The sequence below is a fragment of the Melanaphis sacchari genome, unplaced genomic scaffold, assembly GCF_002803265.2.
Source record: "Melanaphis sacchari strain LSU unplaced genomic scaffold, SCAv2.0 Contig22_pilon_pilon, whole genome shotgun sequence".
In the NCBI taxonomy this organism is placed as follows: Eukaryota; Metazoa; Arthropoda; class Insecta; order Hemiptera; family Aphididae; genus Melanaphis; species Melanaphis sacchari.
Genome location: NW_020271107.1, coordinates 940,621 through 965,209, shown reverse-complemented (window position 1 = coordinate 965,209; position 24,589 = coordinate 940,621). Strand labels below are relative to the sequence as shown.

The window sequence follows — 24,589 nt, the reverse complement described above, 5'->3', positions numbered from 1 at the left end:
TTGTTACACGACTAGTGGAAATATTTATAATATATACATCCTGAGCGTTTTGCGTAATATATCAAGATAGATTTAATATTATTTTTAGTATAATTCAACTGTGTATAATAAATGTTTTCGAAATTGGTTTTATGTTTTGAATTCGTATAAAAACACGGTCCACCGCGGCATATATTTTTTTTTTGTTCGATATTAACGTTCGAAGCGTCCGCGAGGTCGCGCTCACGATTGCTTTAATCTCAACACCATTACCGTGGACCTCCGGTTTTAATCTCAAACCCCTCTTGATTTTTCTTGGATTTCGTCCATAAGATTTTTAAAAACAAATAAAAAGCATAAATATATTGCAAAAATTCTTCGAAAAATTTAACAACCATTATTGGGGTTTTAAACGTTCAATAACCGGTGAAAACGGACATTGAAAAATCGCCGACGTCCAGCCCCACCAGCACGCGCCATCTTCACAAACAAAGAACACCGCTCGCTCAGGCCGTATTCGCTGTGCGTTTGTCCGATCGTCCGTATGCTCTGTTAGCTTTCCGTGCCGACCCGCGTGCATAACATTTGGTTTTTATTCGTTTTTACGATTATTTCCGTCCGCAAGTCCGTGTGACCAGGTTTTCTGTCGTCCGCAGCAAGCATACGCACAACGCACCGGTGCGTTTATCCCGTCGATTTTCTAAACGTCGCGAATCCCCGTCCAGCTGTACATTTTTTGTAATTTTTTTTAATTTCAAAACCCAAAAACCAAAATGAGTACGAAAGAAGCCAAGAATGACGTCGCCGTAGACAAGATTGCCGAAAACGATGTCGTAGACGCCAAGGCCGACCTTAAGGGCACCAAAAGAACAGCAGACGTAAGTTGTAGTTTTAGAATTTTTTTTTGTTATTATTTATTATTATACACCTAGATTTTTATTTAATCCGATGGCGCTCGTTGCAAGATCGACAACGAAATAAAAAAAAAAAAAAACAATGACAACAATATTGTTCGATAAGGTGTTTTCGGGACTAGTATTTTGATTTTATTTATTCCGACCAAGTCGCGCGTACGCGAAGAAGAATCATCCCGCGCATCCGTTACGCGCGCGTTTTCCCCGGTTTTCGAAATATCGCGCGAGCCGCCGCAACCGTCACCGCGTTGTCGGTTACCGGCGACCGTCGCCGCCGCCGCCGCGATTACAAACACCGCATGCCCGCCATTTTTAACCCCCCCGGCTTTGCACCATTGCCGGCCGGCACGCGTGCCGTTTTTTTCGTCTTTGCGTCTTTTCGAGTGTCTTCGCGTAGCCACTCGAAGTCGTTTCGAATATGATTTTCTCATTTTAGGCGTCGTCTTAGGATATTTTTTATTTTTTCTATCGTTTACCGAGCGTGGTTGGATGGTCTCGGTGTGTGCTGCCGTTTATGTAATTCCCGCGGCTTACCGCCGCCATCGCCACCATCCACCACATGTTCACCGTCGTCGTCATCGCGAATATCACCTTCACCGATCACCTCGGCTGTCATAGGTATTCCGATATTCGGTGACGATGCGCGCTGTTTGTTTCCGGCACACCGACGGTTGTTTACCCGGTCTCTTAAACCCCTCTCCCTCCCCTCGCCATTCCATCATCGGTACACCCGTTCACCCACCCGTCTCGTCAATCGAGTCGGCGTCGGTACAGCGGTGCGGTACGGAACCTCCTCCCCACCACCCATCTACACATAGTTCCCGCGACCGTCGTACTCGATTTCTTCTCTACGAGAAATTGACCACGGAACGCCGTGTAATTACACGGGCCGCACACACGAGTTATAAACTCTGGTCTTGAGTTATTATTACATTATTAATATTTATTACTCATTATTGCGACACGCGTCGTACGGTTATTATTGTTGTTATAATAATGCGGGGGCGTCTTTTTTACACTCATCATTCTAATACGAAAATCATTTTTCGCTCGGCGAGTACACACTCCACGCGTTACTTTATCAACCGATCGTCGCTTGAACGCGCGCGCCGCAGCCGCTTTTCCACAACGGTTCGCCGTGATGGTGTTGTGTTCCGGCGGCGGGGGAAACCGGCCTATTGCCGTTGTCGTCGTCTAGGACGCGTGTTTTCCGCACGCTACGGATACGTCGAGAACCGAGAAACGGACGCGAATATAACGCTACTATACTGATCCATCATCTCCCCTCTGTTGTTGGTGGGGTGGAGTCAAGTTGGTTGGGGGAATTATTGTTTTATAAATATACATATATTTGTAGCTAATATTATTATTATTATTATTACTACTACTTCCACTATTGCTTTTACTCGAGCACGACGTGTCTTGTCAGATCCGAATACCGACGACGTATGCTAATTGTTTCTAATTTTATTTGAAAATTCAAGTTGACAACGCCATTTTTCAAGACGGTATGACGAGATGTGCGTCACCTGTGAATCCTCGCTTTCTAAAATTTCTACGGTTACGAAATTGCGCCAATTACTGTCTAAAATATATTAAATCTAATATACCCCAAATTATTATGATGTAACACGAGTAAAGTAACTAAATCCTTCTGTGTCATCAATTATAGGAAAAATCAGAAGAAGTCAAAAAATTAAAAAAAGAAGAAAATGGTGAAGAAGACCTAGATGAAGAAGATGAACCTGAAGGTGAAGAAGATGAGGAAGAGGAATTCGCCGAAGGTGAAGATGATCTAGATGAAGCTGATGGTAAGTTCCTGCACATATCACATGTGTAATAATATAGTTTTTTCATGCATTATTTTCACAGGTTGTTCAGAAGATGAAGATGACGATGTAGATGGTGTAGAAGAAGAAGATGATGTGTAAACTGACATAATGTACAATTGAACAAGTCTCTTAATTTTATATAATTTATACATAGTGCCGCATGTACTCGGTAACTCCGTTCGATAGAATTTGATTCCAAAATGTAATTTTTTTTTATATACATAATTTGTAAAACAAAGCTTTTTTGCTACTGAGTGACTAAGACAAAATTGAATTTTTTTTTAAATTTTAAACACGATATTCCTACTAATTTGTCTTGTGTACATGTTCTAAGTCTCTAGTCACTCACTATCAGTCAAGTTTTGAGCATGTACTTGTGAAAAAAAAGTTTCTAAACTAGGTTACACTTGACTGGAATACTTAAAACTAACTCGACCACCGACTATTACATAATTGGTTTTTTTTATAACAGATTTTAAACGCAATAATTTCTTTTTTTTTTAAATAAATTTAATACTACTTAAGTATAAGTAAATAATATAAATAATATTTAAAAATAAAAAATTGAAATACTGAATTGTAATTTAGTTCATAGGTTTGTCTTCTAAAAAAAAATATATATAAATATATATATTATCGTTTAAAATTTAAGCTACTTTTGTATAAACATTTTGATTAAATGATAAGATAATCAAATAAGTACCTCGTGTTGGTTTTTTTTATTTTGTATTCTCGGTGTGTTTCAAAGTTTAGGAAATTTTTTTTTGTTTCTCATTCCAACTAAAGAATTTTTTTAAAAACTTTAGCCACTGAAAATATGTTTTAAGTTAACGTTTAACATTAAATAATAAAAAAAGTTGTAATGTCAATTTATTTCATCCCATTTAAGTAAAATAAGTATATATAATATGATATTATTTAATATATATATATATATATATATATATATATATATATATATATACACACGTCATAAATGTTTTGTTGTTTAGACAGTATTGTAGTTGACAATTAATTTATTGTTGTAAATAATTCTAGTACAAAATAATATTTGGATTGTTAATATTCTTAATACATATTGTCAGTTGCTACAGCTCAGCATTTAGTTTTTATTTACTTTAAAATTACTGTTTAAGTAATACAATATTACCTATTTTATATACTGAATGGTTAATGTGACCCATGGTGTAAGCAGCGTTTACATATTGTGTCCTGTTTCTATATTTTTAACCAGTTACTCAATTTCTGATATGAGTAACAAAACAAGTTAAAATTTAATTTTTTTAATAATAATTATTGTCTTTTAAGAAACCTGTGAATAATTTTAAAAAGAGTTTATGTGTAATAATTGTCATTTAACTCTAATAAATTTCCTATTCAAATAAATGATAAAATAATATCTACCGAGTACTTGGATATGTATTAATTTACTTGGTATTAAAGTAATCATAATTTTAAGATATATTATGTTACTCGTTAACAATTATAAAATAAGAATGTTAGGTGTATAGAGTTCAATATTGAACTATTATTATGACTGATATTCAAATAAAAGTACTAAATAGTAACTTGAAATTTATTTGTGTCCATTAAATTATTAATATATTTACTTTAAGGTGTTTTGTAAAATAGAAATTTTATAAATTAGAATATTTGGTTATTATAACTAAGCAAAATCATAATTAACATAACAAATGGCAGAACTTGCCTTTTATTCACTAATGATAGGTATTGTTTTAAATGGAAAATCAAAAAATTAACTTATATAAGCTAAATAACATCCCACTTGATGGTTTTAAGTATTTTAACTATTAGTGTGAAGCAAATTGAAATAATGGTTATTTCATTTTCATTATTGTTTTCCTTGTACATATGCAGGGCCGCTTATCGAGTAACTGCAATCTTTTGTTGCGGATTTCACAAAGTTTTTTCATTACTTTATTTTTTGATTTAAGTTTCAACATATAATCGACCAAACCCTTCATTTGCTGTTCAAAATTAAAAAAATTAATGGGTTATTACACCAATTTTTAGCTTGTAATTGTATAAATCTTACCTGAAATCGTTTATTAGTGGTATTCAATAAATGTGTATCACAGCACCTTTTGGGAGTTGAATTTTGTATGTTCTTTAATTTCAATGACTGCAATAAAGAAGTGACAACTAGTATCTTTTAGGAAAAATTTATAATTGGTGATTTGCAGTGTGTTCTATACATGTCCATTACTACATTGGGCTTTTTTATGGGGAACAATGTGACTGGTATTGGATGGTAATTACAATGATAAATGTTAAAGTTTTTATTGATATATTTATACGTAAAATTTAAATAAACTTGAAGTAATCCTCTTCCAACGATCCTTGATCTTTTTATATATGTAACAAGGAAAGCATTTCTGAAGTTGGAAGTCTTAAATTAGTCATGAAGGTCGCTATTAATTTCAATAATTAACTGAAACTATGTATTATAATGATCCCATATTATTTTTATTTATATATTGTTATTAACTTCGACTAAGTAATTTAGTATAATAAATGTTATATTTTTAGGTATTGCAATATTTAAAATTTAATTTTTAGATTCTGAGCGGAATTATGAATGGGTTGATTTTATGACGGTATGCCTTTCTTTTATCATAACCTTTTGGAGCAATAAAAACCAAATGAAATTCTTATAAAATGTTTATATTAGCGATTATATATTATGATATAAATTGAAACATATTTTGTGTCTTTTTGAACTATTGATAAACATTTTGAAGTTTTCGCTATTTGTTATTATTTTTTCTATAAACGAGTAGGTATATTTTCGTTTGGTCAAAAGCTTAAAAATGTAATATAAGGTTCCTGATAAGTTATTACTAGAATTGAAAAACAACATAGTAACTTCACAATAAGTTTTTATGACAATTTAAAATTAGAATTTAAACTAAATTTGGAAATTCATTTGTATAAACTCTTTAATTTTTAATATTCATAACAAACTTTAGAACATTTAATACAATACTCTTATAAGTGATTCTCAGTTATCACTATAATCCAAAAGTTAAATAAATATGATATAGGTATATTTTTTTTTGTTATAGATATCTGAATTTGAATATTTAAACAATGATTTATATTCTAAGACCTGAGTTGTAATTAAAAATATTAGTGAGGTTTTGAAATATTCATGTATATTATTTTGAATTTTATTATAGGTACCTATGCAGACATTTTAAAGATATTTCAATTATTTTTAAGGTATTGCCTATTTATAGTTTATGCCTTATTACTTATTACTAAAAGTAAAATATATTTTTTTAGAAATATAAGCTGGTAGATTTCGTTCAGAATCATTTTTGAAGTTATAGCAGTGATCTGCCTCAATGACAAAGGTACACTTGGCTTTAACTGTACAGTAGAGTGATCGTCTACATTACCGTCATTTTAAAATATGTATTATAAATACGCAACTATAGTGTTAGTTACATTTTATAATAATAATAAAATCTCGAAAGGTTAAATATACATACTTGAATATTAGAGATTTCAGTTAAATGTTGAATAGTTTTAAGAGATTCTTTCAGTTGTGAACTTGCTATTTGTTCGGCTATCATAATGTGTGCACTTTTCAATTTTAAACTTTCTTTTAAATCTCGATTTTCATTTCTCAATTCAGTCTCTGTATCTGAGAATTAAAAACGGTTATTAATCTATTATAATACTAATAGATAGGTACATATAAATTATAATATTATATTCTTATATACATAGACGTACTTGTTATGTGTGCTATTTTAGAATCGTATTTCTCTTTTATATCTTTTATCTCATTTTGATGTTGGGATAGAATAATTGCATTTTCTTTGGTTAAATTTTCTGTCAATGTTGCTTTGTATTCAATGTCTTTAAAATATTGATATTTGGCTATCAAGTAGTTTCTTTTCTTAGACTGTTGCAAGACGGCGTTTTGCATGTTGTTTAACACTTTCTCGTAACCAACTATAGTATTTTGCCAGGTACTTAAATTGTCTAGGAATACGTCCATTTGTTGCTCTAGTTGACTCTTAATGTGCAATTGATTATCGGATGACAACAAAGATGACCGTGAAGTTGCTTTGTGCTGCTGTTTGCTTTGGGTTTTTAACATATTTTGTATCGTTTTATTTTTTTCGTTCAATACATACTCTAAGGTAATTGTCTTATGTTTTAAATTTTCGATATCAGCTTCTACTGACTCAATGCTATGTTTCAAATCATTACACTCATTTTGTAACACTGTGATATTGATGTCTTTTTCGTGGAGCTGGCTAGTAAATTCATTGACTATTTGTTGTGTGTAACTTTCGTTTCTCTGACATTTTTCTTTTTCTTTGTTGTACATTGCATTTGCAAATTCGAATTTATTCGTTTGCTCTGTTAAATTTGTTTGAAGTGTTTTAATTAGGTTATTGCCATCGACATATTTCATTTCTCTGTCAGTCAATCGTTGTCGATAGTCGTTGAGTAACGTCAATAAGTGTGCGTTTTCTTTATTTAGCTTGTCGTACATTAACTGCATTTTCGAATGATCTTCTTTGAGGTTTTTGTGTTCGTTTTCTTTGCCAATTAATGTTATTTGGACCTGTTTTAGGTGTTCGATTTCATAATTTAGTTTTTCGTTCTCGTTTTCCAAATGTTTTTGCCATTCTTTGTTATCATCAATTTCTTTTATTAATTGTTGATTTTTGTCTTCAATATTTCTAATTGAACGTCTATTAATTATTTTTAAATGTTCTTCTTTATCGGCTGTTAATCTCGTAAGCATATTAATTAAGTCACTCAATTGATGGTTTTCGGACTTGAAATTGCTAAAACCTTGAATTTGATTGATTTGTTCGGCGATCAACATTTTGCCTTCGTACAATTCATTATTATTTTGCGAATTATCAAATGTGCCGTGGAATTCATCAATCAATTCTTTAGGAAACTCTGACAAATTTTCATGTAATAATTGTAATGGTACGACTGTATTTTGTTCTTTATTAACCGAATAAATTTCGTCTTTCAATTGTGATATTTTTAGATCTTTGATATACAATTCTTCTTTTAATTTTTCTACGTTGTGTAGAATTTCATCATAATTACTTAACGTTTTCACGCGTATGTTCATAAGTTGTTTATCAAAACTATTTTTCAATTTATCGTTTTCTGCTAATATGTAATGATATTCACTTTCACGTGCAACTAACGCAGCGCAAATATTGATCAAATGCATAACATCTTCCTTGTCATCGAATCTACGACCTAATGCTAAACGAAGATTAATTATTATTTTATTCATTTCAGATTTAAGCTTATTGTGTTCTTTAACTACACAGTTATTACTTTCATATTTATTTCGTAAAGTTCTGTTCCTGTTCTTTAATTGTTTGTTGTTTTTTTCAGATTCACTCGTAGCAAATCCTATCATTTTGTCCAAATTAATAGCGTCTTTATGACTTATGACGTATTTACCATCTACAATTCTTGATATAAGTTTTTCTTTAAATATTTTAAGAATATCTTCAAAGGAAGTATTCAATTTGTACAGAACTATTGTTTCGTAGTTTGAATTATCAAATGAATTAAGATTCAGATTAATTTGCCCACCTGCAGTCATGTAATCCATTACCACAATCTTGTTTTCTGTTATATCTGATAATGATCTCCTTCCATTAAGTTGGTAATTACAATTTATTACCTATTATTTCAAAATATTAAAATAATATTAAATTATACCTTTATTATATGTTATTTTATCTAGTATTATGCACATGCATATATAGTTAAAATCCATTGACCCGGTAAATTAAATAGATATATTTATTTAAATTTAATTAATTAATTTATTACTTATTAGTTATTACTTATTACTTATTAGTAATCAAAGGAATTAAACTGATAATTATTTTTTAAATACTAACCTGGTCCTTTTTGTTTTCGTCATTATATGTCGTTTGATTACTTATGTTAGTTTGTTGAAATGTACCAGACATTTTTTTTGATAATATCTGATTTGAAATAACCCAAACAATATTTAATATATAATTTATAATTGAAAAATAATTTATAAATGTATGTATATATATTATAGACTTCAATTGACGTTGTTTATTAATTACCAATAGGTATAAATAGATTTAAAGTTAATCGTATTAGAATTTATTTTTAGGTTACGCACACGAAAATTAATTATGTTGATAAAGTAACTTAATAATAAAAAATTCTTTTTTTTTATCGAAGTCGATCCTCAAAGGTGAAGTAAATTTTTAGTAGATCGCGGCCAAAATAAGTTTGGCCGTCCCTGGTGTATAATATACTTATTATAGGTACAAGTACAATATGCATAAATGATATATAAATGCATAGCATTAAATGTATTATGTTAAATTCTGATTTCGCTTACCTTTTATTTCAACGTATTGGTTAGATAAATACGAAATATGTATACCGCAACAACAGTAGTAGGTACATGCATCACACATTTAAAAATTTTTAATTTTATGTGTTATGGATCGTCAAAAAATGATTCGATGATGGGTTAATTGTTAAAGCCATAGATTATAATATTATAATATTAGTTATCGTCTTTCTTTCGGTGAATCGTCAATTTTGTTTTCTATATATCGATGACTGACAGAGTCGAGTCACATAGAGTCAATAAAAGCGATAGAAAATTTTATAGAATTACTTATGGCGGCAGTTGTTGTCAGTTGTCACTAATTGTTGGTCATAATATTTTAATTTCCTCCATGATTCCTGAAAGATTGGTATCCCTTCGTTCATTGCTGTCATTTGACCACTAACCGGCGTTAATTATCGCGATAATAATGTACACATAAATATATAATATCCAGACCATTAACCAAGGTAGATTCTTTGTTTTAATCGGTTGGACGTGCAAAGTTTTCACAGAAAGCGTATTTTATTATTTTCGAATAGAATTCATTCAAGGTATCAAGAAAAGAATTATAATAACAAATACAAGTAATAAATAATTAGTAGGTATATTCAATATATATATTTATATACTATTTTTTTATTTATTTGTGCAAGTTGTATGATATAACAAACTGATTCAATTATTCTAAGTTTTATTATTTTTATTTTGTATTTAAATTTGTTAAATTTGAGTTTTAAGTGAAATTTTTTTGGTTAAATAATACCTAAGACATTTCAATATTTGTGTATTGTGTATATATTTTATCAGAATTTTACATGCTTAAAATAACTTTCAGAGGCTTCAGTGACAGCCTTCTGCATGCACAGAAAAAGAGGCCTGCGCACACCATGATATAGGGGCTTGAACTTCATTTTAGCTCGCGAAAATTGAATACCTAGATATTGTTTTATAGATAAATAGGTAAGATTGCTTTCGCTTATAAAAATACAATAAAAAAAAAATAAATAAATAAATAAAAAAATGGCTTAGAATAGTCAACTTGCCATGCATTACTATATAAGATTGTTTTTAAATAAAAGAAAATAATATTTAATTTATTATTATTTATTATTTAAATGTACAAAAAAGTGCAATACCTTCATGTGGTTAACTACCTAGTATAGACTTAAAAAACAATCGATTAATTTTAACGGAAGTTATTTAGAGTTTGTTCTAAAATTTAAAGTTTATGGAGTAATTTTAGCTACGTTCGAAAACATACCAAGAGCTATATCTGATCTGCCATAGGCGGATTGCTCATTTCGGTCGAAATAGTTTACAGAGTGAGGTACAATAAAATTAGGTGTGCCAAATTGACCGTGAATTAACGTAGATGTACTCTAAAACTGAAATACACCTTTATCTTGGTGCATTATAAGTTTGTTAATTTTTTTCCGGTCAAATTTTAAATATATACAACTAAAAATTAAAAAAAATCGTATAAAATAAAATAAAGTCATTATAGTTATCTTTTGGTAATTATCGTTGTACTAGGTTATATTGTGGGTTGTGAGTTTTTTAAGTCATTTCACTTTTTATTCATCTATGTTTTTAAGATATCACGGGCCGCATCGATAGAAGTATGATCAGTTTACAAAAATACGGGTCATTCTTTGTCAACTTCTTGTTCAAACTTCAAATATATTCCTGATTGTTTTGGTTTTTCAATTTTTGAAAGATTAATCACAACACCTATTTTTTCTGATGTGTGTGAAATATATTTAAAATTGGTTTCTCGATAGAAACGGTTGTTTAAGTTATTTGTCCATTTTGCTTTCAAGGATTCTTCGCATCTAAAATCAAAACCCGGAGGAGGAATCAGATATTTTATAACCGTGCCGAACATTTTAGTCGACAGTTTAGCGATTAAATTATGTTTTTAGTCGAAATATTTTTCAACTAAAAAATAATTATATGGTCGAATATTATTAATTAATATAAATTATAATTTAAATTTTGTTGTCGAGTGGATTTTCTGATCAAAGTAATATGTAATTAAGAATAATAATTAATAATTGAAATTGACAAACGTACCTTTTTAGTTATTAGTCTAGAGGTAGGAATTACCTTATCTTTTGTATATTATTTTTGAGTCTGCCCATACCAAAAACTATACATTGATATTATATTATATTTTATATTCAGTCTAAATACATTTTTGTATATTTGTCAATTAATATGATAATTCATATATGAATATATGTGTTTCTTTATTCATATGATAATTTTACTACATCAAGATTTTGATATAAAAAAAATTATTTGTGCGGAATATAAAATAATATAAGATATTTTCTGCATGATATTTGCCATGTATCTAATAATTAATGTTTTTTTGATATCTAAAAATATTTATTAAAAATAACATATTTACAGTATATCTTTTTAATATCAGAAATAATATATCGAAAATCTGATTTGTTAACAACATTCATGTGATATTGTTTAAATGATGTATACAGGATATTTAGTCTTTAATATATATATATATATATATATCATGTTTAAAATTGTTTATCATAAATAACATATCTATAGTGTATCTATTTAATATAGGAAATAATATATTGAAAAACAGATTTGTGTGCAACAATAATGCTATCCATGATATAGTAAAAAAATATTACACAAATATCCCTTGAAGATTCATTTATATATTTGTATATTTAATGCATGTCTTAAATAACACTGTACAAAATGTTTTAACATAATATATTAGATATCTGTAGGATGTCTAATGAATCAATTATCCACATCTCTTGGATATTTTGAATGAAATATTTAACAAATATCAGATAAAAATTAATACGGATATTCTCCGTATGTTATATGTATATTTAATAATTATTGATTTAAAATAAGAATCGGAAAAAAATACAAAAAACTTGATCGTAAATGTAATTTAAGGCGCCACTCAAATTTTACCGGAGTAAGATTTGTTCTTATTGCTACCTGCCTAATTAATCTTGGGAAATATATGCTAACATCTATTCATAGTATATGCAGTTGAATTTCGGTTTGAAATCTATAAAAAATTATTAATCATATAATTCAATGGTAAAAGTAATTTTTGCATATTTGAGAATATTTTAAGATAAAAGAATATTAGAAAATATATTGATTCATTTTATGGAATTTGGATATTTTGTGTTATAGGGACGAAAATTATAAATAATATTAAATAAGTTTTTAGTCTGTTATTATTGAGATAACTATAAATGGAATAACGATATGGAATAAGTTAATAAAGTGTTAAGTTAAATTTTTTTTCAAGCTAAATTATAAGATATTCTTTATTTAAATAAATAAAAAATATACATATATTTCAGTAAACATATAGAATTGTATCATAATTAATGACCTTTATGTATCAATTAGATTATATTTTTTTTAAACATAAAAGCATATTTTGAATTTAGGAGAATATATTACTGTAAAACCATATTTTTTGCATATTTAATTACCTACAGTTTTTAAAGAATATTAGAAGAATATTGTCAATTTTTTAGGGAATATTAGCATCTTATTTTGACTATTTTAAGAGAATATTATTCCGACCTCTAGTTATTACAAGCGATAATAGCTGAGGTAGTTTATAAGATAATGATCATGAAAATATTTGAAACACGAAACTAAAGCAGAAATTGAGATGAAGTTTGTAGACAGAGAAATAAAAAAAAGGAAATTTAAATACAATCCAACAATATACATTTAAAATAAATCAAACAAAGGTGATCCAGGTTAATATTTATTAAAGTACTTAAAAAGAATAGCTCAAAATTTCAATTTTTTTTTAATTATATAATAATAGCTAATTATTTTATTTTTTTTTTAAACATTAAACTCAACATTTATATTTATATTTTTATAAATTTTTTAACTATTATATATTTTGATCACTTGTATTTTGGATATTTTATTTTCCGATCAAAAATGTGTTGGACAAAATGATATTTCGACCAATAGAATTTTTGTCGTTAGATTTTTGACCAGATCACTCTCACCATTTATAACATAGTCAGCTTAGTATATGGTGTGGGTTTTAGTGTACCCATTAGATATGTAATAAGTATTATACGAATTATTGTGTTGAGTTATATATCTACCTTATTCGCAAGTGTGCCATACATACACACTGCAGTTTTCTTATTATGTAATCATAGGAAATATTGTATTAGTAATTATTAGTCATTGATATTTATAATTTTCTATCTATAAATTCGTTAAAAATACGAAAATTTAAATGACGTGGTAGTATGTTTGAAGAAGATATTAATAATAGTTAAGATCGTATAGGTAATTATTATTATGTTTTTATACATTATATAATTTTATATTACTGATAGGAACTTAGATAAATAAATAAGTAAATTTAAAATTTAGCACTTAATAAAAATTATACCTGTATAAATAATGTTTTTATATAACTTACAAATAATAATTTTTTACAGCAAAATGTTTCAATAAATTTACAATCGGAAGCATAATATCTAATTTAAATTTGTTAGATTAAATAATAATAATAGGTACCTATGTAAAATGTATTGATAATTAAGTACTCCTTATAATAGTATTAAATTATGTAATATTTGACTAGTATTTGGGTAACTCTCATTTGGCACAAAATCATATTTTTAAATAACTTCACACAACTTCTGTATGTTGCTGTTCTGGATCAAATTTAAAGTCTTTCATCGTTACATATGCTATTCCAATTTCACTAACAGGTTTAGGAATTTCATATTTTACTTCTTCTGCAGTTTCAGTTGTAGTTTGATTTTGATTTGCTAGTTCTTCATCTAAAAAAACATTTTGTTACAAAATAATTTTTATATGTGATTGTAAATAAAAAATTACCATCCATAAAGTAACACATGTTATTCACAATTTGTTTGAAATCCAATTTTAAGTAATCGTTTCCTTTTTCCAACATTTCTTCTAGCGACTTTGTTAACGATTTAAAACTAGGTCTTCTGTATTGATCTTCTGCCCAACAGTTGTTCATTATATCGTACCTATAGTAAATATAATTCAGAAAATCAACACACAACGATTTGTTCAAAACACAACTGTACTATTTAAACATTATGAATTTATATATTGTACATTATGGTATTGAGATATAGTATCATAGTTATATATTTATATGTCTACATATATAGTTATTATTAAATATGCACTTGTAATAACGATGATAAAACACAAAAGGCAAAAGCCAAATTTTTTAAAGCAGATACGTGTATTTCGTAAATACTAACGAATAACAACAGCTGAAAACCTTACAAGGTAAACTGATAAATAGATCAAATAATATAAATTTGTTTTTTTCACATTGAATATTAATTTATTTTCTTTTGTCATTATGCATTTATTGTACTTACTCAATAATACAAAGTTTATATGTTGAAATATTATGTTACCAAAATGCATAACTACAGTCATTAGGTGCACAACCTACTTATAAATTATTAAAATATTACTTATTGATAGAGCATTGAAGATATTACTATATAAGTACCTATATCATATTACTTTAATTTGTTGATCTTAATAAATGTATAAATGTAACATAAACCAAATTATTTGTAGCTGTTATTATAAAGATAATTCATAGTCTGAAGTACAGTGGTTTCGTGACAAGTACTTATGCTAAACATAATTATTATATGATCATTTTTATTAGCACATTTAATCTTTTTAAAGTTTGAATTCAAAAAGAATGCTAAATGATTATTAAAAAAAAAATATATTTATACTAGAATTTATAGTTTTCCCTTGGTAAAATTATATTTTTTTACGTATAAAATTAAATTTATAATATTATGAATCGATGTATTGTATTAAAATATTAAGTGATACCACTTTTAGGAGTAATTTATGGTTAGTTTTTGGTATGAGATTGTCTTTAGTTTTAAAGCAATATAAAAATATTAAAAATTTGTAGTCATAGTTTTTTTTTTTAAGTAATTAGAAATTAAAATGTTGATAAAATTGTTGAAATTTACAAAAATTAGCAAATTATCTTAGTTAAAAATATATGTCATTTTTAATTTTAATAACTGAGGTTTGAAAGTTATTATTTTTATGAGAATTTTTTTTGAATTTTTGAAACACAAATTTTTAATATCTTAAAAGTTTGTCCTTAAAATTCCCTTCAAATAGTATTTATTAATTTGTTTAAGTAAAAAAAAAAAAAGAAATATATTAATTGTAGAAACATTTCAATCGTACTAAAATTGCAAAATTATATACAATGAAATTTTCGATATAACTTATTTACACTTTTTTAGTAATAAGTTATTATTGACTTATAAGTTTGTAATAATAATATATAATACAATATTGTATTAATATTATTATTAATACATGCGATGTTTTTGAACAAAATTTATAGTTCAACCAATACTGTGTTGCAAATTGCTAATATAAATAAATAATTAGAAAATATTCTTAGACATAGGAGACTGGCACGCCGTACAAAGAATCCAGTCGTTTTGTTGTAGTAATAATTTATCACTTAATTCAAATTTAACACATTTTCATTATACTGACCTGTCTGACCTACTTACCATTTTTTGTTTTTAATTTCTACTAGTTCCAATAGAACTATGAAGATCTGTGAATTAAAACCAGTGTGTACAAAATTTGCTATTACTATTTAAATATTTTATTTATTTTTTTTAAGTTTATCCTGAGTAACTATTTATTATTATTATTTTATTATAATTTTAAAATGTTGCTGTTTTTTAATACCTAATTCTTTTAATTTTAATTTCAATGATTTGAAAAATTATTGTGAATCTGATGTTTTCTGAAAATGTTGATCGAGTATTTATTGATGTTAATATTAAAGTGATATTATTTTTAATATCAATCTGAATAGTCTAAAATAGTCTAATCTAAAATATTAGTTAATACTTTTTTTAATCATTCTGTCATATTTATACCTATAAATCCTATTAATAATCCTTATACTTACAATTCAACTGAACAGTTTTTTGGTTTATCCATTCGGTATCCTTCCTTCAATAGTTTAAATAAATCCTGTACGATTATTCCAGGATATGGAACTGCTCCTAAAGTGACTAATTCCCAAAGTAAGATTCCAAAACTCCAGACATCTGATCTACTAGTGTATATATGATCTGCTAAAGATTCTGGTGCCATCCATTTGACTGGAACTAGATACAATTTATGTTAATTAATTTAAAATATTTTTTTCAGATAAATATATATAAGTTAAAGAAAAAAGAATACAGACCTCTTCCTTTCGTTTTTTTTAAATAAGTATTATCCTCGTAAACATCTCTGGTCAGACCGAAGTCGGATATTTTACATATTTTATCTTCAGTAACTAGAACGTTTCTTGCAGCCAGATCTCTATGAACTAACTATAGATAATATAATATATTATCAATGTTTTTTTTAGTATTTATATTTAAAAGTCTTATGTCTAGTTATTATTTTTTAATTTTTTTTTGTTTATGTATTATTTTTTAAACATTTATTAAAATTATTTAAATTTTTAAAGTTGTAAACACCTATACTTGTGATTGTTATTGAATATTACATTATTTGTTTTTTTGGAGCGATTTATTTTATTTGATTAATAGTAATTTTGTAAATAATTATTTAAAATTTAAATACAAACTATCATGTTAATGTCCTATTACATTTTGTAATCTTGACATTATAATTAAGTAATAAGTTTTTTTAAATAAAATTCTATAAAAATTTTGGGAATAGTAACATTTTAGGCGCGAAAACATTTTTTTTTTTTATTTAGAAAAATATTTTAAGCATAAGTAAAATATATTTTAATTTCAAGTAGGTATTACATAAATATATTGACTAAAAAATGTTTGAGATTATAAAAAGGTAAATTCTCGTACTTTAAAAAAAATGTATTTCAGTGCAAATTATTTTAAATAGATTTTTAAAGTATTCTTTATAGCACTGGTTTTATTTAGTATCAGTTAAAATTTAATACAAATGAAATATTTTACTTTTAGGTCTGCTAAATAAGCCATTCCCTTGGATATTTGCCAGGCGAATTTCAAAATATCTTTTGGACTGATCGGGTAAAGTGGAAATGCCATAGATATTGGGCTTTCGTTATGCTGGAACTTTTCTGCTGTATTGGAAACAAGGCCATTTGTATTGTTGTCTAGGATTCTACTCTTTCGGAGGTAAGATCTAGATAATGTATTATTTTTTAATAAATGTCGATTTATTTATAAATCAATTTACCTAAGTGAGCCATATTTAGCATATTCAATAATTAGGTAAAATGGTCCTTCTTGAGTTGTACAAGCCCCGAGTAATTTAACTACATTTGGATGATTAACGTCTTTTAACAAGTTGTACTCTGACAACAAATCATCCTTTTCAGTTTTTCCTGCATTATTTTTTATTGTTTTTACTGCGACCGTCGACATGCCTAAATTATATGTAGAATTTATATTTTAAGATGCATATATATATTTTTAATAAACACACAAAGTCATAAAATAATGTTGGAATGTGACCCTTCCAATGACACTCTATTGAAGGGGCGAACAAAACTTGAGTATGCATATAATAGCTGCAGGACGGCGTTTAGACGCCGCTGTAGCATTTTTATTATTAATAATGAATGTATTCATATATTATAGCTAAAACGCGTAAAGCCGTTAAGGTCACAAGTCTCATACCAAAAATCGAAACGTGACTGTTGACTGAAAATTTGCTGAGTATAATTATGAATTAAATTAGTATTTTTAATTCACTATGATTGTACAATAATTTTTTATTTGACTATTTGAAATTATATTCAATATAAAGTATAAGTATATAGAGCAGCGGTTCTCAAACTTTTTATTTCGCGTACCATTTAAGTATATTATCAATCAGTCGCGTACCACTGATGATTAAAAATCCTACCACTATGCGGCCTTCCGCAGTTCCGCGTACCATCATGTAGTCTTTCGCGTACCACTAGTGGTACGCGTACCACAGTTTGAGAACCGCTGATATAGAGTATAGGTAGTTATATACTTATTATATATACAAATTTCATAGATTGAATATGTATAATATTAGTTACATAATTATACCTTTTGTTCCAGGAATATCTATAGCTTGAGCTTTCAGAACTTTACCAAATTCTCCTTCGCCAATAACCTGCTCTAGAATAAGTCTACTTCTAGGAAACTCCCATTTAGGGTCAAAGTCCTGTAGAATAAAGTATAACAATAATCATATAATAAAAATGGACACTGATATTTACAGTATTAACGGTATAAGTATCTCTGTTGGGTACTGGGTTTGGTTGATATTCATCTTGATTGAAGTTTGGTAATAGTTCCTCGAGTGTTCTGAGTGTTCTGAGTGTTCTGACGTTCCTATTCGTTTTATGACTGCCCAAAATACACACGATTCTGAAAATAATATTATTGTATTGATAAAACTAAAATAATAATATTATATTGTAGTTAACCTAAAATTCACCTATTTCTGCAACAATACATAACAACCCCAGTTGTTACAAATGCTACTACTATTATTATACTTGTATTTACATTGCTATCGCACCAATTTCCGCACATATCTTGGTCATTATTTACTGAATAAAACATAATTTTAAGAGGAAAAATTAGTAAAAAAATTAATTTAGATGCTACATTTTTATGCAATAAATTATAAGTTATAATATACATGGTATATGTGCGAGTTTAACGGAGTCATTTTGAACTTTTTGAATTTTCAACGGTTCAACTCTGAGTTTTGTTTCACATGTACATTTTCCAATTTCGTCGCATGTACAAATGCCTTTAGCTTTTGAAATCCCAGTATGACCTTCTTTTCCAGTTCCAAATACTTCATCTTTATTAAAATTACGTTTAAAAAAAATGTCTATTTGTAAAAAAGTTATAATTATAATTACTGGTACAGTCTTGTGGGCAAATTAAATCGTTTAATTTTTCAAGGCTGTCACAATTTCCATCTGGACAGGTGTTAATATCTGGGGTACAAGTTGAATAATTTGCAGTAAACGCATCTGGTTTTGGCGATTCTCGCCATTGGCATTTTGAAAAAGCTCTGCAAAGGTTTGAAAAAATATTATGTATCCTTAAAGTTATTACCTATATTCATTATAATGTACGATATAATATAAGATATTATTTCGTCTATAAAAAAGTTGTGTTAGTACCTAATGACTATTAACGTTTATATATTATTTAAAAAAAACAGTTGGTAAAAAATATAATTTAAGCTATTATAAATATGAATGGTTGTAGTTCGTTATAAAAACTTCATAATTTATAATTTAAACATGACATTAGAAAAACAGTATAGATTCATAATAACGATGAATGTATAATTAATAATTATTCTTAAAACAATATCAAATTATTATCTAATATATAGATACATCGGTAGAGCTTGAACATTTTTTTAATAATTTTAACTATTCAGTGATGTGTTGATTGATTATAAAAAACGCTTACATAAAATTAAAATTTTCTCTTTTTTTAATATAAATATATCATAGCTTATACTTTACACACCCTATCCCACAAGACGATGTACATTCAAATTTTGTGTCTAAATGAATATTAGAACAATGTGATGTTTTCTTGCACGGCTCTTCCAGTAATTTTTCAAGTTTTAAAATTATTTCCGTTTTTTTATCTTTGCCATAAAATATTTTTAGCCTAAAAAAGATACTTAATTTTCATAAAATATTAATTATTAATAAATTATGAACAACATAATTCTGTACACTTTTGCATACAATTTTTCATGAACTTGATTTAATTATATGAATTAATAATTATAAACTAATAAACCAATATTATAAATAAATAATTTGAATTTTTTCTGAACTTACGTAAATTGTGAATAATTAAATGTTTGTAAAAATGCTGCATCTTTGATAAATACTATTCCACCCTTTTTTGTTACACCAAATACTTTAGAATCTTGTTCTTCGAGATAAAAGTTTAATTTTTGTAACTTTATATTGGGTAAAGGTTCGGCAACACGGACGTAATTACTAGAACCTTTATTCACTGTATACGTGGTATTTGGATAAATCTAATAAAAATTAATTACATTATAAATTAAATGATATTTTATGTTTTTAACGTGATAAGAATAATAGGTATAAAATAATCAAAAATCTCCTAGGTTAGGTTAGGTAAGTATAAATAACTAATACTTTATACGAATTAATTTATACCAATCATCGTTTATTTTAATTTTTCACTAAATTATCTTTTTTAAATACGAGTATAGCTTCAAATTATAAAACTATTTTAAATAGTATTTAATAATTCATTTTGTATTTTATATATAAAAGCTCATCATAAAAGTTTAAAAATAGGTATATCGTTAAATAATTTTTAGTTGTATTAAGTTTTATTTTTATTGTTTTCGTTAAAATTGTCATAAAGTTTTAATAAATAGAGGTAGGTATACGTACATACCTTATACCCGTATAAGTACAATTGTTGATATAGTTAATTTAATTTAATCAAGTCAATAAAAAAAGGTAAAAAACGTTTTACTAACAAAATATATCGTATTGTTTTATACTTTGTAGGTCAAATATGTTTAGTTCATTATACTTAAAGCTTTATTACATAAAATTATGGTCTACCTACGTAGCACGCGCAATAATGTCTCGTTAGCGAAATTAAACTTTTATTTATCATTAGCTATCAGTTTGATAAAGCGTCAGATTTCTGAGAAACTCATTCGTGACTGCTTCATGTAATATATGTATTCTTTAAACACCCCTTTATGACCTATTTTAATATAACTTACTATTTAGCTTTCAAATATAATTGAAACGAATCTCGCATATTATGCGAAACTTGACAAATAAAGAACTGTTTAACTTTTTAATTATTTTAAAATGACCGAAAATAATAAATATTTAGTCTTTAATGTTATAATAATAAAAGAAAAAATCAAGGGGTATACATAGCATATTTAAGGTTTAGCATTTTTATGACAACATATCAAAATTAACGCAATATTCTTTAAAATTTTAAACGTTATATAAGTACCAACTGGACCTTATGTTATTACATTGATTTCTTCTAAAAATACAATATATAGAGTTACCAATATGGCTAAGTGTAAAAAGTATTTAAGTATCAGAATTTAAATTAAAATTGTAATAATTTTAGTTCTTTAGTAAGTACCTGTATAATATATACTGACCTGTGACGACATAGAATCGGAGGTATCGGTCCTTTTTTGGTGAATACTGTGAGTTATTACACCTGGTCACGTCAAAAACGCATAAAAATGTATACAATATTAGTAGTAATTATAAATGTGCTGAAATGATTTACATAATTTTATAAACAAATAAGGTTACATTTAAGTTTTACCCAGAAGAGCTTTTTATAAGATTTATTTAGATTTATACTGATCGAATTATCACTTATACCTACCTATATAACCTTGAGAAATTTTTCAGTGATAAATCAAAGAAGTTAGTGTAACAATTAATATTATATTCAATGTATTTAGTAGTATTTTCTTTGCACGAAACTAATATTGAGTTCTCATTTTCTTAATGCAACCAAGGTGTTAACTCATAAATTTCGCAATCAATAAACTATTATATTTCAGAGTTATACGTTTATAAACGTACTCGAGTTACTTAAAATAAAATTGTATATTGGGTACCTACATTTTTATTATTATGAATACCTTAAAATTTTGTGTTATTGATATAATTTTGTATATTTAATAATACCAGACATTGATGTCGAATTACTTATACTAAACTTAAAATACATTTTAAAATGTTAATTATCTTCAAATATTTTTAACTTAATATTATTATCTTCAAATTTAATCATAAATAAGTAATTAATTAACGTTTAATTTTTAAAATTCAGTGTAACGATAAAGTGAAATAATAATATACGGATGAAAAAAGAATGTTTTCTTGTAAAAAAAAAAAAAGAATGGTGGATCATAAAAATGTAATAAATATATTTAAGATGTCCAACACCATCACAAGTTTATGACTCATTGTGCTCTACGAGACAAAATCGATATAACTTTTATGTTACATACCTATAGTTACTTAAAGTCATCAGTTTTTTAAAAATTTGTTTTAAAATTATTAGAAAAATTATGTGTTAATTTAAAATGGAGTGTTTTTTACTTCAGATAAACCTATATATTTTAATAATATCGATATGTTTAATGAATGAATAATCATAAGTCCATAAATTGAATAATATTATTCTTATGTAATATGCGCGTTTTTTGTATTTTTTTGTTCATTGGTCTTAAACTGCAAAAGTCAATAAACAATAAAAGATAACATAGGTTTGAATTGGGTGCAAATATATATTTTGACTAGTATAATCTCTTATTTAACTATCATTCGAACAATATTATTGTTATTATAAAAATGAGTAATTTATTAGCACATTATCTATTACTAAACCATGTGATAAGTTTGAATTAAAAAAAAAAAAAAAACAAGTTCATTATAAAAACATGTAAATAATAAAATATATTTGATATATATTTATACAATATAGTTAATTTAAATAAATAATAAATATTTTTTCTTTGTTAAAGTTTGTTAATTTAACTTAATTAAAAAAATTAAAAATTTTTTTTTTCTGAGTTGGCATTATTATTTAATATTCTTTAACGGTTATCCATAGTGAAAGACATTTTATCATTAATTATGTTAAAAGTAAAAGTCGATATATTTTTTTTATATATTTTGTAAATGTAATTACACTTATAATAATAATAAAAAAAAATATAATGATTGAAGTATAAATGTTTTATTAAAAACGTATTTAGAATATGGTATTATTACTGGATTAAAAATAGTTAAGATTATTGAGTCATATATATAATTATGTATGATGATTCTATATTATAAATATAAAAATTGTATCATTGCAAGTGAAATTTTTCTTTTATTATTAATAATTGCTTAATATTTAATTGTATGTTCACGTACCGTACGCAGCTATAATCCAAATAAGCATATGCAAATTGCGAATGGAAATCATGACAATTAAAACTAGAACGATTGCGTTATATTTGTTCTTATTGTTCAATAATTTAATGAACAAAATATGTTGTCAACAGGTCTACTACACTACTCCAACTGCGCGTCACACGAGTTTCACGTGTCGACAAGTTTTTCTTAAAACAGTCATGCTCAGTTTTTCAATTACCTCCCGCAACCCCTCCACAGTGAACGACTTATCTTATACTTTTTCTTTTCATATTTAAAATATTGTTTTAAATTTATAAATAATTGCTTGTAGTACTTATTAAATTATATATTTGTAATTTGTATTTTTTTAATCTAGATTTTTATCATTTTGAAACGCTATATTCTATAAATTTTTGTTTTCAAACTGTTCAAATTTATGTATTTAAAAGAATTATATATTATGTTATGAAGAATAAAATTAGTTTACTCAAAATTTAAGACACAATTTTAAGGATAAGAAAATTACTTCTTAAAAAAATGTATATGCAAATTTAATCAAGTAAGGTACTTAGAAAACAATAATTTATTTATTGTAATGCATAAACATACTTCGTAATATATAAAATGATAGCATAGATATTATTTTTAAATGTTTTGTAAATTTATTAACAAATATACAGTGTATTGTCGCAAAAGAATGTTAAGAATAAAATCATAGAAATGGGTTACGTTATTATTTTGATTTATTTTTAGCGATTTTTTTTAGTTTTACGTTAAAGTATGTACAATAATAGCATAAAATTTATAATATTATGTTCTAAGCTTTATTTAATGGATAATTATTTACAGTTTGTATAATATACAAATATTTACTCTTATACCTATATCGAATAATTAAGTAAAATAGACAATATTAAAAAGAAAGAAGTTAATTTTTTTTTAACTAACAATTACGTACGTATGATTCTTAGGTGTAAGTTCAAAATCTGTTTTTGATTACATATAATTACTCGTATTATACCTACTTAATAATTTTATAAAATATATGTTATATTATCACTTATAACATCTATTATGCTAGTGTTAGGTATAATTTTTTTTGATTACGAATCATTAGTTTTTTTGTCGATCACATTTAATGTTTTAACCGATTTCTTTTATTACCCAAGGTAGTTAATACCTGCATATTATCTATATTTAATCGATGTCTTCATTTGTTATATACGTTTAGTAATATTTCAGTGCATGTCCAAAGTCTTATAGTATTTTCATACACACTATGAAGAATATACGATCAACAGAATTATCATTAAATATATTTGTGTAGTGTGGACTACCAAACTATAATATATATAATGACCTATTCACAGAGCTGATCAAATAATGGAAACGTGTATATACAGAGAAACACGTAGGGAATTTTTTATGCTAATTGTTTCAT

At 26.4% G+C, this 24,589-nt stretch overlaps 3 protein-coding genes across 3 annotated transcripts; 1 reads left to right on the top strand and 2 right to left on the bottom strand.

The window, feature by feature from the left end:
• The first annotated feature begins 475 nt into the window (after nucleotides 1–475).
• Nucleotides 476–3,214, top strand: LOC112594430 (acidic leucine-rich nuclear phosphoprotein 32 family member B). The gene is made up of 3 exons (XM_025339206.1): nucleotides 476–857; nucleotides 2,566–2,704; nucleotides 2,766–3,214. The coding sequence occupies exons 1-3, from the start codon at nucleotides 753–755 to the stop codon at nucleotides 2,822–2,824; spliced, it is 303 nt and encodes a 100-aa protein (XP_025194991.1). The 5' UTR covers nucleotides 476–752; the 3' UTR covers nucleotides 2,825–3,214.
• A 1,177-nt stretch (nucleotides 3,215–4,391) lies between these two features.
• Nucleotides 4,392–8,727, bottom strand: LOC112594453 (centrosomal protein of 63 kDa-like). The gene is made up of 5 exons (XM_025339241.1): nucleotides 8,653–8,727; nucleotides 6,488–8,429; nucleotides 6,241–6,395; nucleotides 4,782–4,868; nucleotides 4,392–4,713 (listed from the first exon to the last, which is right to left on the bottom strand). Exons 1-5 carry the CDS (start codon nucleotides 8,722–8,724, stop codon nucleotides 4,564–4,566), a joined length of 2,406 nt encoding a protein of 801 aa, XP_025195026.1. The 5' UTR covers nucleotides 8,725–8,727; the 3' UTR covers nucleotides 4,392–4,563.
• Nucleotides 8,728–13,700: 4,973 nt separating this feature from the next.
• On the bottom strand, nucleotides 13,701–23,291 carry LOC112594382 (proto-oncogene tyrosine-protein kinase receptor Ret-like). Its single transcript, XM_025339140.1, has 15 exons — nucleotides 23,167–23,291; nucleotides 21,384–21,445; nucleotides 20,044–20,249; nucleotides 19,721–19,867; nucleotides 19,096–19,250; nucleotides 18,867–19,034; nucleotides 18,660–18,774; nucleotides 18,439–18,589; nucleotides 18,266–18,383; nucleotides 17,421–17,610; nucleotides 17,177–17,366; nucleotides 16,432–16,561; nucleotides 16,150–16,351; nucleotides 14,028–14,185; nucleotides 13,701–13,969 (listed from the first exon to the last, which is right to left on the bottom strand). Exons 1-15 carry the CDS (start codon nucleotides 23,216–23,218, stop codon nucleotides 13,815–13,817), a joined length of 2,199 nt encoding a protein of 732 aa, XP_025194925.1. The 5' UTR covers nucleotides 23,219–23,291; the 3' UTR covers nucleotides 13,701–13,814.
• Between the last annotated feature and the right edge of the window lie 1,298 nt (nucleotides 23,292–24,589).